We start from the raw sequence: 20,214 nt of genomic DNA, 5'->3' as shown, positions 1-20,214 counted from the left end.
CGGCGTCAATGGTTTTCCCGCACATCCCGCAACGCCCCCGGCGGCACCTCGCCCCTCGCCGAATTTTTTTGTGAATGGGACGCTCACGGAGTGGGGCATGACGTCACCGCCGAGCCGGGCTCTGGAGCCCAATAGCAAACCGGGCCCCGTCGGGAGGCCGAGATGGCGATTGGCTGGCGGGTCCGCGCGGGCGCCCACGCAGGCTGCCGCGGCGGCAGGTATAAAGCGGAGCCGGCGGACAGCGCGCGGTACCGCGGTTCGGCGGCGCCAGCGGCAGCGGAGCCTCACCCGCGCAGCACCGCCCGCCGGTAAGCGCCGCGCCTAGAGCACCGCGCCGCGCCTAGAGCACCGCGCCGCGCCTAGAGCACCGCGCCGCGCCTAGAGCACCGCGCCGGCTCTGCCCGCCGCTCCCGGCGTGGGGCGGGTCTCGCCGCGGGAGCCCCCGTTTTCCCCCGGGGTGCGGAGCTTTGCACGGGGCCGTGGCGCCTTCGCTTGTGTACGCGTGTGGGCACGGAAGCGAGTCAAGGAAGGTGGGAGAAAGTTAGTGCTCGGTCTCTCTTCCGTTCCCCCGCCGACACGACGTGGGGTGTCCCGCCGGGCGGCTCTCCGTGCACAGCGCTGCCGGTGCCCGGCGGGGGATCTGCCGGTGCTGGGCGCCGTCCGGGGCGCCCCGGGGACCCGCGGGGAAGCGGCGCGTCCTCTGCAAGGTGCCCCGTCGTTCCGGTGAGCCGCAGCGAGAGCTGGGAGCTAGTGAAACTGGAGCTGGTGCGGGAGTTAATGGTGCGCTTTCTTGAGTGGAAGATGCCGATGATATGAGAGAAGAGGTGGATCTCGGAGGTCTTCAATTATGTATTTTTTTATAGATTTTGTTCTAATGACTGATTTTTTTTTGTTGTTAACTGATCATTTTTTCTGGTTTCAGAGTGTATGTATTTGTTGAAATTAAAGTACTTAGTCCTTATAGTATAATCCTAACTGGGATATTAGCATGCCAACTGTCAAGAAGCAGCAGCTTCAGGTAAAGTGCCAACAGTGGCACTTCATTCTTAAAAATGTTAAACACTAAACATTTTTTTTTTTGGTGTGACTTTTACCTTATAACACTGCCTGTTCGTGCTGGATACACTAACCATGATGTTGTATGCAGTAGCTAGAGGAACATGTTTTCCACCGGTTTAAAGCAAAGTCTGCATTAAGTTGAATGCAGATAGCTGTATAGAACTGCACTCTGAAAAGCTGCATTTTTATCCCCTGTAATAGTGCTAAATTATTTTAAAGTTTTGACAAAACTAAACCAAAAAGGCGATAATCAAAATAAATTGCAAGCTAATAATACTTAAAAAAGAAAAGGGAGGGGGGGAGTTAGTATTTGTGCTACTTGTGGCTAGGAAAGGATGACCTCTTCAGTAGATCTTATAGGATTGAAAGGGTTGGAAAACAGCCATTGCTTGATGTACCTCTTTGTTGTAGAGAGGAAATCATGGTTACGCTGAAGATTTCATCTTTCCTTGCTGTTTATGCCTTGGTTGTGTGCCAGATGGAGAGCTTCCAGGCAGCCCCAGTCAGGTAAGAAGCTGGTCCTGTTGCTGAGTGCTGCATCTGAATGGTGTCAAAAGACTTAATGTTTTTTAGAGATCCAGGAGGGAAATAGACTAAGTGACTGAGAAAGCTGGCTTCTTTTGATGCTATTTTTGACACTGTGGCTATTAATTACATATCTAAAATGCTTAATGCTGCGTATGAGTCTGGTTTATGTATTCACACCAGTGAAAGACGTTGTCAATGACAAACCCCTCTCTTCTGCGTGGATCTCTGCAGCAGTCTGGGTTTTATTCATTCTGTTCTGTTTGCCTCTGCTTAGACCTGGCTTGGAGTCCATAACAGATCGAGTGACGCTCAGTGATTACGAAGCTCGGAGGTTATTAAATGCGCTGGTGAAAGAGTTCATACAGATGACAGCAGAAGAGCTGGAGCAAGCCTCTGAAGGGAACAGGTAAGGACTGCAGTCCTGGGGCAGGAAGGGACAGGGGGGGAATGTTAAGTGTTTGATATTTAGCAAAAGCCATCTGAGCAGACCCTCTGCAGGTGAAGATTTGTTTTCTTGGGGTTATGGCTGACTATGGTCACCTAACTGGTAAAGGATGATACTGCAGAGACATCCTGCTGGTGGTATTGTGGAATAGCTTCCACCCAGTTAACCTGCTTCTATCTGTCTTCTGCAACTGGAAGTGGAGGGCGATTTGAGCTTGAATGAGGGGGTTGTGTTAAAATATAGCAGCAAAAGGTACGTCTTCCTAGTGGGATTGCTAGAGGCCATTCAGTCACTCTTGGATTCTCTGTCGTGAAAGTGCATGTGATTGTGAGGCATGGAGAGTCCCTGGCAGGGGACGTGTTCCTCCTAATGCACGCAGCGCCACTCTTCCCCCCAGACCAAAGGCATGCAAGAGCATTTGCATTATCCTAATAGGATTTGTATTGCAAAGCATGGTGGTGATGTATGAGAAACTGAACAGCATGCTGAGTACATGGGAAATAAAACTCCCTGGCCCCTGACTATGAGCATCCAAAAGGCTAACGATCTTGCTTTTCAACAAAGTTGAATTCATTGAAAAGGAGTGTTTTCCTTCTGACTGCATTTGTATGAGCCTTCCTTGCATGGAGTGTCATGTGGAGGTGTTTTATTTATTTATTTAAGTTTCCTAACAGTAAGTGTCTATCTAGGGAAGAAACGCATGAAAGTGCATGTTTGAGATTACTCTTCCTTTGGGCATGTTGTGTTTGTGGTTTGTTTTTCTTTTCCCCCCCCTGCAGCCTGGATAGACCCATTTCCAAGCGCTGTGCCAGTCTGAGTACTTGTGTGCTGGGCAAACTGTCTCAAGAATTGCACAAACTGCAAACTTACCCTCGCACTGACGTCGGGGCTGGAACTCCTGGCAAGAAACGAAATGTGCTGAGTGACGTGGAACACGAACGCTATGCAAACTATGGGGAACCCCTAGGAAACAACTAAACATGCTTATTTCTCCCCTTCTCCCTTTTTTTAACCTGATGCATGTGAATCTAATTTTGATTGCTAATTTTGCTATGTTCATTTGATTCTGTTTTTGACAGAGAATGTTTGAGATGGACCTAATGTTAGGAAGGCAGAGAACATAACACGCATACCAAGCTAGGGGAAAAATAAATAAATAAAAATGAACAGCACTACCTTGAGATTTCAAATTATTTTCTTAGACCCTGATTAAAAATGAATCTAAAGAATACTCTTCATTTCTGGCTGCTAAATATAGAAGTAGACTGTTCTTTTGTGCCTGCTCATGCACTTGTTCAATAAACCTATTTTTCTATAAGGATTAGATCTGCTTGGCTTAATGACTTGTCTTAAAATCTGAGATCTCTAGATAAGCCCAGAAAAAAATTATATGTTGTCTTAATGTTCAATCTCAGTAATTAAAGAGAACTTAGAAATTGAAATCATAGGCATTCATTGATATGTACTAATGTGATGAGGCATGCATGCAATCTTGTTAGTAAGGATCCTGAGAAGCAAAGGAATCAGAAAAGCCTTGTACAGACTTGCTCAAACAAACTAGAAATGTAATCCTGTTTAAAACTGGGTACTGAACACTTCCAGGTAAGAATTTAATGTTCTTTTCCTTCTTCCTTCTTACTTTATAACAGGCCTTTACACTAGTATATTCAAAACTCTCTTTAAAATATTTGCATTAATGCAAGACAATATAATGTAAGTAAATTAAGAGACAAAATCCCAGATTTCTTTACAGCTCTCCTCTTGCAGTACTGCATCTCTCTTTTAATCAGAGGCTTGTTCCAAAAAGTTGACATTGATGTTAGGAGCAGTATTTGTTGTTAACATTAATGAACTGTCTTGTAATGCTGCAAGAAAGTCATTGCTAAAGCAAAGTAGAAAATTGCTTCAGGTGAGGACTGTGTGAATGCATATGCCTGGAAGTTCCCTGTCTGGCAAGGTTATTAGCTGTAGGCTGGACTCTGAGCACAGAACTAATTCTGTTGAAGTCTGTGAACCACTCCCATGGTGAAGTGCTGTGGTAGACAGGGCTGTAACTCCAGGTAAGAAAGGTTCTCATTAAATACGTGGAAGCAGCATGTTTGTGTGTGGTTCAGCTCTGAAAGCAACTGGTCAGCTGCTGTGCTAGAGCCACTGGCAAAGCCCCTGTAGTTGTCAGTGATGCTAGGATTTTGGGTATTGCAGAGAATAGGTGTTGAAGCGAGAAGACAAGCATCTGCTTCTGTCTTTCAGCAGCGTTACAAACAAAACACAGATGGAAGCTTTTGGAGGAAGTGGGGATTGGTTCAGTGCTCCAGACCTGGACCTCCTCAGCACCTCTCTGTTGGTTGTGATGACTTGCTAGAGGCAAGCAATGGCCGAGGTGCTGCTGAAAATCTGGCTTGGCTTAGTCTTCAGTCCAGTTGCCCAAGAAAGGAAGAGCTCCCTACCTTTTGTAAATTGAGCCTGACACTTGGGAATCATGCACATCTTTTAGAGTTTGTAAGCTGTCAACATAGAAGTTGCAAATGCTTGGCTGCACAGTCAGCCTACTCCTTCTGCTATAGAGAAATCTTTGCTAGGCATAGTATCCCTTACTGACATTTTGTTGTTGAGTAGATACTTCAGGAACTAACTCCCTGTTTTCCTTGTGAAAAGCAGTGTAACAGCACAGAAGAGGGCGTGCAACACAGCAACCTGCGTGACCCATCGTCTGGCGGACTTTCTGAGCAGGTCAGGAGGAGTGGGCAAGAATAACTTCGTACCAACCAACGTGGGATCCAAGGCCTTCGGCAGGCGAAGAAGAAGCATTCAAATATGAAAAGCTGAATGATAATGTAAATATGGTAAATACATTGCAATAAACAGAATCTGCAATGCAGGCAACCTGTGGCATTGTCAGAATCTTAGTGTTGCTGGATGAGTAACAGATCTCTGAGAAAGCAGGGCAAGTAATAGTATTAAAAAAACGTGTAACAAATACAACAGTAACATGTTTAGCCTGCGAAGAAGAGCTTTTGTAGATGTCCTGCCTAGACAACTAGCTTCGCAGTGCATTAGCTAAATGCAACAGTTTAGTTGGAATGATTTGTCTATTTTACTAGTAACGTTCTGTTATTAACATATCAGTAACTCTGGGTTTGTTTCTTTCAGATTGCCATGAAACTGAAAATTCAACTTTAATTTCTAACAAAAGCAACTCTCCTCCATAAATCAAGACAGCCAAAAAGAAGATTAATTTTGCATCCTAATATTGAAAATGTTTTATTTAATATAAATGAAAACACTTCTGTTATGTATAGTACAAGAGAATCTAGTTATTAAAGTTAAATTATTGTATATTCTTTTTATATGCAGCTCTATTTCAAATAAAATGTGACAGCATCTATTATTTATTTATCTTCCAGCTTATATGTGATCTATGCTACTTATCCTGGCACTACTGCCAATACTCGGGGATTATACTAAACTGCTGCCTGGCAGGGCATATGTGTATGATATGGTGTGCTGTGCCTTGATGTAAAACAACTAACCTGATTGTACAGTATGTTTAAAAAAAAAAAAAGCCCAAAACCCAGTTCAGTATTGTATCATTTGTGAATTTATGCAAAATTAAAAAAAAGTATTTTAGATACACTTGGATTGAGAAACTGATTTTTCATTTAAACACACTTCTGGAAATATCTGGCACTAACCCAACATGGTTGCAGATCAGATGGCCCATTGCTCTGTTGCAGCCTTGTTAACTATAAATACTAGGGTTTGAGTTGAAAGTTCAGAACAGAAAGAATAGCTGCCTTTTATATGTATTCATAGAGTGGTAGCTCAGAAATACACCACTTAGTGAGACTTCTGCTAGAAAACAAGCAAACAAAAAGAAGCCACGGTTACATTTAATGAAGCATCCAGACAAACTTCATCATGTGTGTGTTAAGACTAAATGTTTTTATACAGGATGTAGTTCAGATGAAATGGCCTAACATGCTTTGTAGATTTGATTTTTGTCTAAATTTGAAAAAGTGAATCAAAAAGGGAGAGAAAAAGGAGCTATGGAAATGTACATTTCTTTTAAGCAATCCCGAAGCAGAATCTATTTAGGGCTCAGGGATAAATAATTAGAGTGAGTGGAGAAGAGAGTAGCTGGAAGCAATCCATGGACTTCTAAGTGCTGCTGCCAACTTCCTTCTCAAAGCTGCTGCTGTTTCAGTTTAGTAGCTGAGTCAGATATTTGTTTAGATGTGTTTTGTGCTCCACAGCCAGACTCTAAAATCTGCTTCCTCAGTTCAGATGAAGATCACCCCACTGCGCAAAGCAAAGGTGAAGGCTCTCATGATATCTCTGTCTGTGTCTGCTGCAGGTGCGATAGCAAAAAGAGAAGCGTGGTCACCCAGATGTAGACATAGCCAGTCAGGCCACTCAGTGACGACACCTCTATACCATGCTCATACATGGCTATGGTTTTACTCCTCGGGGAATATTTCAGCCCTGGTAAGTCAGTGTAAAAAGTAGACCTTGTAGAAGATATAAACCAGTTTAGAAGGAGAAGTTCCAGTGCCTGAATGGGCAATGGAGGAATGTTCAAGCTTGGCTTGCAGATCTGTTGCCCACAGATAGTCTAGTGCTTTTTTCCATTTTTCTCTGAAGGAAAGTTGTTCCCTACTGCAGCACCCGACAGCTTAATCTTCTCCAAGATAAAATGCCTAAGCATTGGGATGAATACCTGTAATTTAATGATTCCTATTCAACAAGAAGTGAGACAATGTTCACAGTACCCTTCTTGCTTCAAAGTCTAAAGGCTCAGGCAGTTTATTTTATCCATTTACAGCCCTTTTCTGTTGAGACACCTGAGGCTGCTTCATGTAAATGTATGACAGTTGTGTTCATCTAATCTAAAAACTGCTAATCCTTCTTTTCAGTTAAACAAAGTTACACATTTTTTTCTGTCAGCTAAAGGGATTTCCTCAGACTGATATTCTATGCCAAATCACAAATGTAACATGTAAAAGAGATTCTAGTAACCTTGCTGCCTGTTTTTATATTGTCCTGATTGGATAAGGTTGGATTAAACTTTTGATACTTTGAGGTATGAACACTAATATTTAAATGTTTTAAATTGTAAGGCAGTAGAAAGAATTGCAGAGCCACTGGAGGCTTGTCAATTGCTTTGACTGACTGTGAATAAGTGAAACAGTTGCTTCTATTTTTAAAAAAGTGTTGTTCTTGATAATATGAGCCAAACTTGTCAGCTCTTAAATAAACCCCACAAGTCTAACCCAGGAGAAAATCTCTTTAGAAATTAGCATTTAGTGAGAGAAAGTATGGTTTTTAATGTACTTCCTTTTCCATTTTAACTGCATTGCCATTTTAAGCATGCTGAATGCTGGCAGAAAACATCCTGTTGGTGCAGTATGTGCGAGTGGCATCAAACCCCAGTTACTTCGTGTTCAGTCAGCCAAGACAATACAGATAGTCATGCACAAGTGCGTGTATTCTTGTTTACAAGGCAGTATCACCACACCTCTAGTTTGATTCTGATGTTTTTACATGCTTGATAGTATATGTTTTCTTTAACAAATAGGTGGGTTTTTTTTTTAAAGCTGTGTCCAAATGAAGACTTTGGGAGTACACTTTGCAAGTAAAGACAAAGGGGGAAGAAATTTCTGGGGAAGAAATTTCTGAGAAAGAAATATCTGAGGGTAATTTATTGCAGAACTCTTTCATGTCATTATGGAATTATTCATGTCATTATGCATTAATTTTGCAGATTATTTTCTAGTGGTTTGTTTTTTAAGTGCAAATATAGCCACAAGCACCATGCAGGGGCAGGAAAGGTGATGAATTTTGCCCCGTCCTCTGCTCTGAACTGATGGGAAGTAAAAAAGCACCATCTTGTGGCCAGTGGATAAGCACAGTGCGGGCACAGGGATGCCTCTCAGGTGAGGTATTTACTCACCTGCTTTTGCTTTTGTCTGACTGGTGGGTGCAGCTTCCAGTTGGACACACGTGGGTGAGCAGGAGCAGCCACTGTGGCTGGTGCCGTGAGGAAAACTCACCTGCTCGCCTCCTGGAGCGGGCTGTGGGCATGGGGACATGCAGGAGGGTGGTGTGGACTCCTTGGGGTGTCACAGGCCCCCAGGGCAACCGTGCAGGCCTGTAGCACCCTATGGGGTATCAGGCAGGTGATAACCAGCTGCTGCAGGGCCCAGGTGATGGATAACAGAGGAGCTAATACCAGCACTTATCCTCATGGACCTTTGCAGCTGCCAACACAGGGCTGCAGGAGCTTTTCTGCTGTGTGCTTTTTGCCAAGGGGTAGGTGGTCTCCTGCTCATAGATCTGACTGAGGTTTTGGTTCAGGATCACACACCAGGAGATGGCTGCATGTATCGATAGAGCATCTTTTTGAAATAACCCAAGTGGCCTTTCACTGTGGCTCTCTCCAGATATTTAGATCCCTTTTTTCTTCTTCTGTTAGTGGAATTTAATTCATCTTCCTGAAAGCTTCCATCATCTGCAGTGTGAGAAAGGAGCAGAGCTAATGCTATTGCTTCTGACAATGAACACTGCCAAAAACAACTTATAGCAGGCAGTAGTAAATTTTGGGATTGGTTATTTAATCCAGCATTGTCATGTCTAATTAGCAGATTGAACATCTCTACAAGGGGAATAGTTTAAAACATGCTGAAGAATTTGAGTTTGTGTATTTTTCTAGACTGAAGTATTTCAGAAGGGGAGAATACCTGTCAGAGATGAAGTGGGCATTTCAAGCCTGATTTCACCCCTGTTGAGTGCTGCAACTTCTTTCCAAGCTGGTCGTGCTCGCTGCTTCCGACAATCAGGTGAACCCTGCTGGAAGGGGTCCACATGGCACATATCTGCTGCCTCTTTATTGTTCTAAAAGGCACCACATCCTTCCTCTGTTCTGCACAGAATTGCCCTCTACTTTGGACGCTCCTTATGCCTTTTAACATTGTTCTCTTCTGCAGAAAATGTCCAAGTCATATAGTACCATTTTTCTTTCAGAAAGTAAATAATTCCCATTTATAAATTATGCCAAACACCGCAATGCTTTCTCTAGGAGAATTCCAATCCATCCTTGGAGTAATAAGAATCATTGCAACATTTCTCTTTTCTTTCTAATCTTGGCTTTATCACAGTTCCTGTTTGCACCAATCACTCTTTTGGCTCCGGCTGAGATGTGATCCCAGCTAACTTATTAGTGTCACCTATACAAAAGCAAATGCTGCCTTTAAAAGTCTGAATGTGTACCTCTGGGCAGGCTTTTTTCCCCCCTAATGTGTGAGAAAATACTCATAGATCCCACTTGGTACTTCATTACATTCATATTGGCTGTCCTCAAAAGATGATTAGACACTTGCTTGTTTGGCTTTTCTATTTTCTCCTGGTGTTGTGTTGCATTTCTTCTTCTTTTCAATGGCTTTTCCTAATAGCATCTTGTCACATTAGCACATAAGGCAATTTGAAATTGCATTAATCTATTCAGTGTCCATGAACTACAGCATATATCATATATGCAAGAAATCCATTTAATCTTCCAGGAGCTCTTTGCAAATCTACAAGCCAGTCATTTCTGTGGAGACTACATGGCAAGGAGTACAGTCATCTGCAGGTGACAGTCATGCATGGTAGACATAGGTACAACAGTCTTGAGTAACCCCTACCAAGGTTGTCTTGAGTAACCGCTCCCAAGGCTGCCAGCAAACATAAGCTCTCTAGGCGCTGGCAGCTATACTATAGAAAGGAAATTGTATCAGAATGAAGCAAAGGAGAGAACTTGTGTAATTACCAAGTGTGGATGCTCAAGTGTTTGTGAGCTGCCTGCCAGACACCACAGGCATTTCCCTGAGAGGCTGCAGTTCATTCACATCAGAGCACAGGCAGGTGGAGAGGACAGGCAGATCAGGTTTTTTCATAACACAGTGTTTTGTCTCCTTTAGCTCTAGTTAAGTGCTGCTGGCCATCCCCTCCTGTCTTCGAGTCTCCCCTCAGTCAGGTGGGGAGGGTCAGATGTCCTCGGTGCTGGGGGCTGGCAGGCTTTTTTAGGGCAAGTTGCTCCAGGGCTGGAGGTGCTGTGGGAGCAGATTGTGCCCAGCCCCTCCAAGCAAAAGAAAGTGGGATTGACAACTTCTGCTCCTCCAGGCTGGAGCTCCAGCCTTGGCCTCTGGCTGAGATGTTTCCCCACTGCCTGGCCTACCATGTCTCCTGGGATGCCAGCGCTGCCATGGCAGGAGGGGGAGCATCAACCCACTGCTGAGCTGCCTCTCATCAGCTCCTGTTTCCCCGCACGGGAGCAGCTGTGGCTCTGGGCATGCTGGATGGTGCCTCCTCCTCCTCTCCCACAGCCAATGGAGACAGCCAGGGACCTCAGTTGTCCCCATCTTGGTAGGTCCCACTGACCTGTGTTTGTTGCACAGTCAGCTGCCTTCCTGCAGAGCTTTGCTACAAGTCATAAATCATCATCATAAGACTTTTCTTTTGCTGTTTAGAAAACCGGATATTTTGCCTACTTTTGGTTTGCTTCCTCTCAGGCCATTTCTGCTCCATGAAAGAACTTCATCCTATGGCTCTGTGGAGTCTTTACAGCCTTTTTGTAGCTTTGCAAACACTTTGAAAGTCCAAATCAATTATATCAATGACATTAATTTGCCCATTATTCTGCTGACAAGCTCGAAAGGCTGCTATAGGTCTTCACTGTCTCCTGTAGTGGAAGGAGCCAATAATTCTAATTAGCATATGTTCCTAAAATAGTTACATAGATAGTTTATATTTCCATTTTTAGCTCATGATATAACCGTGTTTTTATATTGAACAACATCATAGTTATTATTACTAGTGGGCAGGAATGGCCTGTTACTGCAAATGAATCCCAAACAAGTGCATTGGAGGAAGGATGACAGCAGCAGTGCAGTGACTTTCATGGGGACAGGCAGATTTTGTCTATGGAAGAGACTCAGCAGCTTAGAGGTGCTTTTTAGCATGTCAGTCCTCCTACTGAGGCTGACGACAATGATGCCGGTGACATTTTTTGAGTGTGTGTATACTTTCCAAACACGGTTTTTAGTCCTATTTAATGCAGGCCTTTCCCCATAGACTGAAAAATTCTTGTTTATCATTTTATAGCTAAAGGTACTATTCAAGTGTTAAATTAGTTATGAAAATTAATATTGATTTGTGTCTTTAATGTAACAGAAGCAGAGTATTAAATGGAAAAAGGAAATAGATCTGACCTTCAAATGCTGGAATTGCAGAGTTTAAATGAAAACTGCCTTAATTTTCATTTAAAAGACTTACATATAAGCAGATCAGAGACCAAGCCATTTGAATCACTTTACGTATATTGACAGTGAAGTCAAAGAATTTTTCATAAACTTAATGCATTTCCTGCTTCTAGTTCAAGTTTATTCCTGGTAAGGTTATACACCTCAATGTGCAAAAGTTTTGCTGCATTATGTGAAGCTGCCTTTTGGTTCTTTTTTCCTAAGATTCTCAGAAAAGGCAAAATGTCTATATTGTACCTTTTTCCCACTAGACAGTAGCAGAGCTACCCTGTTTTCCCAAAAATAGGACAGCGTCTTATATAATTTTTGCTCCAAAAGATGCTTACTTTTTTACACATATATCTGCCTGGACACTATTTAAATTGACTTTTTTTATGAACGGTAACTAGAGTTTATTTTTGGAGTAAGGCTTGTATTTCAAGCTTCCTCAAAAATCCTGAAAAATCATGCTAGGGCTTATTTTCAGGGTAGGTCTTATTTCTGGGGAAACAGGGTATGTGTTGCTCCTCAGGTGCTGAAGCACTGGTTTTATAATTGTGCATTTTAAACCCCCATGCATTTAGTACTTAAGTAACTGAAATGTCTTTATGACTGAAGTTCTTGATAGGGTTAGTTTCCCTATTCAGTTATTCCAGTGACTTTCTGAAAGATGATGGGATACACAACAAGAGCACCTACAGCTGCAGTGCTACTAACTAGAAGTCTCAGCACTGTGTCCTGTCTCTAGGTAGCACAGGTCAACAAAGTGTCCCACTCGCAGAAAAGAACAGCCCAGGTAGCTTTAGGGTCCCCGAGACTTGTCTCTCACTGTAAACACCAGTATTTCTCCACACCAAAAGTTTTATTGCTTATTTGAATATTCCTTGCAACATCTGGAGAAGTGATGCTTTACAGGATGCCACTGCTGCCACTCTGATGGTACAGCAGGTGGGATTTAGGTAAAGCTCCTACTCTTACAGATGTTATCAATTTGGCAGGTAAAATGTACTTCTAGTTCAGGAGCATTTCATGATAAATCAAGACAAAAGTTAACCTGGGTTGTCTCTCGCAGCCTGCCAGCATTTACTCTCTTAAACTGTGCAAGAAGCCCCCTTTCTCCTTCAGGGTCTCTAGTTATGGACACCAGGCTTGTCTTTTTTTTTTAATGGGCACACTCCCTCCTCCCTTCTCCCTCCGCAGACTTTGTTTTCTAATCAGAAATTCAGCCTGATGGGGCTTCACAAAGCACAGCCTCCAGCATACTGATTAAAAAATGCCGTGATTTGTACATTGGGTACTTTCTGCTGTGTAGCATTCTATGACCTTACTTAACTTTATAATTAAGTCGGACTAAGAAATTATATCACATAAGTCTCACAACTTACTTTTTTTCCCCCTCAAGCCTGGCATATCCAGTTCCTGGAATTCAGGTGGCATTTCTTGGGTGAGCTGAAGATCCTTTACAACATTCATGAAGGACATTAAATTGATAAAAATACAATGTGTACCCATAAAGCCCATTTATATTGTCACAGAAGTATTAAGTGCCTTTAAGGTAAATGAGATTCTAGGCTAACATTTTCATGTATTTATTTCAGTCTCAGGTAAAAATTACATCTCGGAAGAAGAGAGGAGAAGGCATTTTGCTATCTATTTTAGTAAGTTTTTAGTGACTTCATGGAAATTAAAACTATACAAATGCACTCAAGTTAAGAGAGTGATTGGTAAATACGTCTTCTAGAAGCTAGAGGGCATAGGAGACACAGAAAGTCTCCGATGTAACTCAGTCATCAAGAGGTACGAGTCATTTAGAGTAACTTTTTGTTGTTTGCAAATAAAACAGCACTTGATAGTTAAGGTGAAACTGATTTTGTTCTCATTCTGAAGAGAAGTAACTCAAAAGCAGAAATATCTTTCTGGATCTTTATCAGTTTTGCAGATGGTCTAAAGGAACATCAATTATTTGTAAAGTTATTGATCTCAATGAAGATGTTAATATATTCTTCCCATTTTTATTTCAGAATAGTGTAGTAATAAGTCTATGTTCTGCAGAAGCTCCTACCATTAACTGTTAAATAGAGAACTACTAAAAATTGTTTTAATGGAAAAGCTGAAAGGTAAGTTCGTGAGGAAAAGAAGCATTGCTATTGAATGGAATAACCATAGACTTGTCTAGCTGACCCAGTCAAAATATTTCGTAACTTTTCTTCACCCCTACACACTATTTCTGTGATAGTAAATCCTGCTGTGTTTTGTGTTCCAGTCCATGTGTACGCTAGCATAATACCTGCATGAGAGGGATACTGGCAGACTTTTTGCAGTATTGACCAAGCCTTATTGTGTTTCCATTTTGAGAATAAGTTTAACAGAGCTTACCCTGATTGTGTAAGAGCAACAGAACATCCTGAGCTGCTCCTTGGAAGACCTCCCCAAATTCCAGTGTGTTTTGTTTCAAATTCAAAGTAATCCTATGCAAGAACTGAACTTTGCCACAGTCTGTAGAGGAGCCTTGATGTAGATATTGATTAGTTTATGCTGAGTTTCTCAGGTCAGCTGACTTTCTCAAACAGAAAATCAAAGGTACCGTGAGTTTGTAGGACTTCAGCATTGAAGAAAAAATTCCCTCCAGCCTTTGTGAACTGCTACATTTTTCCACAGGTTTTATACCTGAAGTCAGATGGGTGCTGAAGCATGGGATGATATTCCAGTAAACAAAGCAGGACTGGTGGAGTAACGAAACTCCACTGAATTATTAATTGGGTCCTAATGATGCAGTAAGAGTTACTATGGTGAACAGCTCTGAAGGCGGGAGCAGTACAAGGTGCAGCCCTGCCTGTGCCATGCACCTCACCTATTTTCCCAGTAGGCCTCTGCAAAAATGAATACCTTATGTAAAAGAACTAGAACAATCATGTTTGGTAGCTGTCCATTACTCCTCTAGAAATAATCGATCTAATTCCAACAAAGCAGTTGAGTATATACTCCAGTGCCCTGGACATAAAATTAAAAGCACATTCGAGTGCTTTGCTGGAAAGTAATGGACTTCTACACACCTTTAAAGAGAAGCACATCTTCAGGCTTGCTGGCTCAAATGCAATGTTACTTCCTAATAAATGTCACAGACAAATACAGGAACAGAGAGTGCATCAACACAGAACTGGTTCCATAAACCAGCGCATACCAATAACGCACTTTCAGCCCATGAAGTATTTTCACAGCTGGCCTTTGGAAGCTGAGGAACTGTGCAGCCTCATCGAAAAGGTAGGTATCTCGAGGTGTGGTCAGGGTTTAATGACGATCAGTGTTGTGTTAATGTACAGAGTGGGGAGGCTAAAGGAGGGTGTTCCAGCACAGGCACAGAAGCTGGGGTGGAGAAAATTACAATGGTTCACTTTTGGAGGGTGCTGGGAGGGAGTTCCTGCTGAAATCTGCCAATAGTGGTGTTGAGCGAATCAGTGTTTCAGCCTACAGCTCCAGAGGAAAAACTATGTTGGGAAGGCGAGGAAGGAAGGAACCCCCGTATAGAATGAATTTGGAATCAAACCCATCTTCCCCAAAGAAAGTTTGTTCTTCAAAACCCCCTTACAAACTTTGGTGGAAGAAATAAAATATTCAAAATTACTGCATAATAGTCTGACTGCTGGTCTCCACTCACGGCAGAGAAGCACTTATAGGGAGAATCATGCTGTCATCTCAGATTTGTGCTGGGCTTGAATGTAGTGATGAGTGCTTTAAGAAAATCCAAGAGCAAAATGACAGGTGATAACACAGGGTTTGAGAAATACACGGTGCCATGAGGGCTAAAGGGTTATAAAATACTGTTCATTGAGTGGCATCTGCACTGTGTACTCAGTGAGGCAGAACCTCATAGACAAAGTACAATATAAGCATATAAGTCAGGGCAGCATTTTGAATTGTGAAATAACAAGTCAAGGAAAAGCTGGAGTACTCAAGTTTCCCCACATGTGACCTCATATCTTAAATAATGTATTTTTAACACTGTATTAGTATAAAATCCAAGTACACAGTAACATGCAGAATAATTTAACTCAGCTGATAGCCCCTGTCTGTCTTCCTTCTGATGGTAGTTACTGCTAAGGGCTGTTGTGCTACTTGAAATTCCCCAAGAACAAGGTACAGATATTGCTTCACCATCAAATGTCGCAGAATATTTGATTTTTTAATCCTCCAGTGTTTTTAAAAAATATACTTACTCTGTTTTTCTTATTTATTAAGGGGAAAGTAAAACTTATTAGGATGCCTTGTAATCCTAGAGTAAAAATTAGCAAAATAATCCAATGCTTTGTCATAAGAAGCCAAAAAGTTATTTGCTTTGCTACTGGATGTCTAAGCATATGGCTACTGGAGTATGTGACTCTGCTTAAGGGCATTTTTTTTTCCTGATAGTAATTTGCAGGAAACTGATACATAGTTAGTTCTAAAATTGCAGGTTTTGATTTAAAGCAATATTATCCACTTCATCCAGTAGAAGACTGCCGTCTTTGCATTTTCTATAGCTGATGCACACACCAGCTTCGCTGGCTCCATTTGGTCAGACCATGTTGCTAGGCAGAGGCATGGAAAAGTTCTAGAGTTGACTCCTTGAAATTATAGGTATTTATGTCTTGCCACTGTCACAGGCCTCCTCCTTCCTGCCTGATGACTGGAGCAATCTATGGTATGCGGGTTTAGCACTTTATTCTCTGAGCTTTACTTCTAAGAGATCGTGATTTATAGGGAGCTTCACTGGGAAACCATTTATTCTAAAATGTTATGTACTCATGAGTTCTCCTGCTCAAAAGGCTTGCCATTTTTTCTGTCTTTTTTTTTTTTTTTTTTTTTTTTTGTCAAAACTTTGACTATAGGGCTGAAATAGGATGATGTTTAGTTACTGCTTCTCTGAACTTTTGACACTCACTGCTGTTTTCTGTGTGTTATTCCCTATCCAGTCCAGATGTTTCTGCACATGAACCGCCTAGCCATTCAGCTTATTTTTTTTGGATGGCACAGCCTTAATTTTGTGTTGTGATGGAGAACATTTGAGCATGGAGACTGCCCATCTTTTGTGGAAGGACTCCAGTGGCCGTGGCATTCTTGCATGATTGAGTGTGGTTACCAAGACTCACAACATTCAACTGCTGCATTAAAACTGACCTTGGTAGAAGTTATGTGATTTCTGTAGCATTTCTCCAGGTTGTGTTTGGTGCACTGTTGTTTGTTCCCAAGAGACTGTAACTCAGGCTCATGGAAGTCCCTCACGAATGGCCCCCGAGATTACTGGCACTCCTCCCAGCCTGTGTTTGACTGATGCTGCCTGCAGCCTGTGCTCCCAAGGGGCCTGGATGTTTTAAGTCCAAATTCAGATCTCTTCCTCCCTTGAGACATATGTTGAGAGGGTTATACTCTCCTTAAGCCTGACCAGTAGTATTTCCAAAAAATATGTTAAAAACTGGTTGATCACTCCTCAGACCAGATTTCCAAACGAGCTCTGCACCCAGCAGGTCTCACCAGGAGGAGGTATCCAGGCTGAGAGCTGCAGCCATAAACAAGACAAAATGGTGTTTTTTTTCGGAAAAGCTGCCTTTGGCCTATACTGGCAAACCACTTGTTAAACTCCTTGTTTTGGGCCACAGTGCTCGTATGGGTGAGAAGAGCAGGCAGAAACCTGGTCTCCTCCTCTACCTGTTGGGGTAGGTCTGAGTTTCCCCTGGGTTTCCCCTAACACCAGTGGCTTTCTCCATTGCTGGTACAATACATTTTACATTATTAAGCTGCTGGAATAAACACATGAAGAAGGCAGAAAAGGAGAAAGGAAGCTCATGTTTGCCAGTCAGAAGATTAGGAGCAAACTAAAGCAGGAATTGTGCAAGGGCTGCGGTGTGTACCTTACTGCAGGCACTGCCAATAGTCCCACTGCTGCGGGAGCAAGACAGAGCAAGGCTAACCAGGGATTGAGGACGCACATAAATGAGACTATATTGAAAGTAAAATAGAACGAGATAAACTGGAAAGAGCTCAAATCCTAACCTTAAATTCAAAGAGGGAAGATTATTCTGCTTCTTCCCTGTTCCAAGTTTTTGGGAGGCCAGTTCTGGCTATAAGCTGTGCAGAGCAAGAAATGTGCCCTAATATTAACAGAATTTGACATGCTTTTAAAATTGCATTGGATGCAATGAGAAAGAGAGAAGAAAAGAAATCCAGGCTCAGCAGAAAGGATAGTTTTTGTTGTGTGAATGCAGTTGCAGGTTGCAACCACATCCAGTAGCTAGGAAACAAGAAGTGTGCTGTTGGTACCATTATGAGGACTAAGGAGCATTGGTGTCAATGCCAGAGCATATGAACAGTCTGAGAACTTACAATGAAAACAATTAATACCAGATTCCCAAGAAGGTGGTGGAATTTGCCAAGCATCCAAAAAACAACCAGACCATTTTCAGGTCCTGATTATTTCCTAATGAACTGCTTGACCCCACGGGCCTATAGCAGCCATGAAAGTCTGCCTTTGCAAAGCCTCTTAGAATAGTTCCATTCAAATACAGACATAATTACACCTCTCCTCACAATATTACATTTCAAATATCCTCCCAGTAATCAGAATCACTGCAGTGTGTGAGGAGTGAAGAGCTCCTTTATCCTTACAGCAGAAAGCATCTGAACTGTTATGAGCTGAAGAAGCTTTATAATGGGAAAGGGTAATAGAAAAGGCTTTGAGGCATCATCACGGTCACAAAAAAGGCATGAGCAAATCTGAGCCTGAGAGTGAGCGACAATGCTGTGCCTTTACTAGAAAAAACTCCAATGGTGAGTGAGTGAGAGAGAATAAGAATACCCTGCTTCCCCCACAGAAAATAACAGCTACAGAAAAGTTGTTGTACATTTCAGTTTGTTCCTATGGTTTTAATCTTCTAATTTGCTCCAATTATGCCTGTTCAAGGCTGATTTATGTTTGGCAACTTTACATTAAAAAAATGTTCCCAGTAACAGAACAATGCTCATGCTTTCAGACAGGATGAAGAGAATACGACATTTTCAGATGCAATGTGAGCCAGTCATTTGGGCAAACTTTCCATGAAAGTATCTCTGATAATGGCTGTGCATACTGATTTTTCCTTATTTGCAGTAGGCTCTTAGTTTTATGTCTCTGCTTGACAAAGAGCAGAAATGTTGACCTCATAAAGGATTTTATCTAGTTTGTTTCCCAGGGTTTTTTTTTTTTTTGTACTACTACATAATTTATTTAACAACTGCATGTTTTTTACATGAGCAGTACGTAACACAATAGTAAGCCTCTAAGAAGTTTCAACCAGCTGTCCTGTGTTATGTCGTGACATTCAGAGCTCTACTTTCCAGAGTGGAAATGAGTTTTTGTCAGTCAGACTCAGTATCCTCACATCGGGATGGTCACATTACAGTAGGAGTAGGACATGTCTGACAGCCATGTAACTGGGAAATTCTGTAAAATCCTGATACATTATAGATACTGAGATCCACAAGTGTTATCAAAATCAGCATCCAGGTGGTTTCCTGAGAAGGAAAAGGTGAAGAATTAGTTGGTATCTTTTGTAGAAACTACCAGTCACTGTGAGCTGGAGATGAGCTCGAGGAGTCTGGCAGAAGGACACTGGGGAGCCACGATGGGTGTAATATGGTAAGGAACTGAGATTAAATATTAATATAATAACCAGCATGGAAATCTATAGGAAAATAACGCTTGGTGGTTCTGCTGCTCGTACAGAGATACGGACTTTGCAGTTTCTCTTCAATGGGTATGGGTGTGCATTCACAGCACAGAGGTGGGTTGTCTGGGCAGGTGACCGTTTTTTCAAATAAAAAGCAACTGGTAATGGTGATCTGATCATGGGACAGAAAGAGCACAGAAAAAACAAGTGGTTCGGCTAAAAGAGGAGCCTGCAGTTGCAGCCAACTGGCTTCAAAGGTGTTGCTTTGCATTGCAAAAGGTGACTGATGTGCCTATTGTCACCTACACACAAGGAAAGATACAGAAAGAGTAAATTATATTTATAATGGAGGAAGAATTAGTAACAAGTGAGCTATACACTCCCAAGCATTGCTGCAAGAAGCTTTACTGAAACAGCCTGCAAAGTTTGAGGACTGTAACCACACATAGAAACAGACTGAGCTGGCTTGACCGAAAGCCTGTAATTTCCTAGATTAACAGTTTGCAGAGATATGGTTTAGTACTAAGTAAGGGTTGCTAACTGAAAAAAAGAAAAATATTGTTCAATAGATCTTGATTTGTCTAATTATATGCAGGATTTATTTAAAGCAGAAACTAGTCTGCTTTAAAAAAAAAACTGTAGTGGATGCGTCTGAGTGCATTGACTCTTGGAAGCATTTGGTTCCCACTTGTGGTATCATTTCATTGTTTTTAAAACATATAAGAAAACACACATTTCTTGATACTAAAATGTCTTGTTTTTGATATGGCAAAGCTGATTCCAGGTTATGCCTATGGTGCTATGAAAGTAGCATTTGACATAACAAGGGGAATTTTACGTGCCTATGGTCACTGGTATTTCTGAGGAGAATGACGAGAATGGGCTGAATACTGAAGGCTTTGTCTAAGGGAGACTCTGTGGAAAGGGCTCTGGATCTGCATAGCAAAGTGTGTGAGCTGGAGCCGTAGCTCCATGGAAGCCATCCATGCATGATTTCCCTGTCCCACTTGGTCTCCACGAGTCGTGGGGACTGTGGGAATTTGGCTTCTTATGAACCTACTAATGAAGAGTGGCAGGTGACAAACTCCTGCTGGAATTTTTTCCCCGTTTTCATTAACCTCTGTATAGATATTATTTTAGTTAAAATAATCTTGACAGCATCTATGAAAAAAGCTGTGGGGGTTGCAAGAGCAATTAAATGCGTTGTCAAAAATGATAAGCAGCCTGG

General features: G+C 42.1%; 1 protein-coding gene across 5 annotated transcripts; it reads left to right on the top strand.

Annotated features, from left to right (window-relative positions):
* The first annotated feature begins 269 nt into the window (after positions 1-269).
* CALCB (calcitonin related polypeptide beta) lies at positions 270-5,313 on the top strand. Of its 5 annotated transcripts, none has more exons than XM_082058068.1 (5): positions 270-308; positions 1,471-1,566; positions 1,862-1,993; positions 4,691-4,866; positions 5,183-5,313. In XM_082058068.1, the coding sequence occupies exons 2-4, from the start codon at positions 1,481-1,483 to the stop codon at positions 4,848-4,850; spliced, it is 378 nt and encodes a 125-aa protein (XP_081914194.1). In that variant the 5' UTR covers positions 270-308; positions 1,471-1,480; the 3' UTR covers positions 4,851-4,866; positions 5,183-5,313. The 5 variants fall into 5 exon arrangements, with proteins under 5 accessions (XP_081914194.1, XP_081914192.1, XP_081914193.1 ...); XM_082058066.1 differs by having other exon boundaries at positions 4,688-4,866; XM_082058067.1 differs by having other exon boundaries at positions 4,688-4,875; positions 5,183-5,273.
* The last annotated feature ends 14,901 nt before the right edge of the window (positions 5,314-20,214 follow it).

Source organism: Streptopelia decaocto (assembly GCF_964273445.1).
Source record: "Streptopelia decaocto genome assembly, chromosome: 7".
NCBI lineage: Eukaryota > Metazoa > Chordata > Aves > Columbiformes > Columbidae > Streptopelia > Streptopelia decaocto.
The sequence above is the reverse complement of the archived record's forward strand: the minus strand, read 5'-3'. Positions and strand labels throughout refer to the sequence as shown.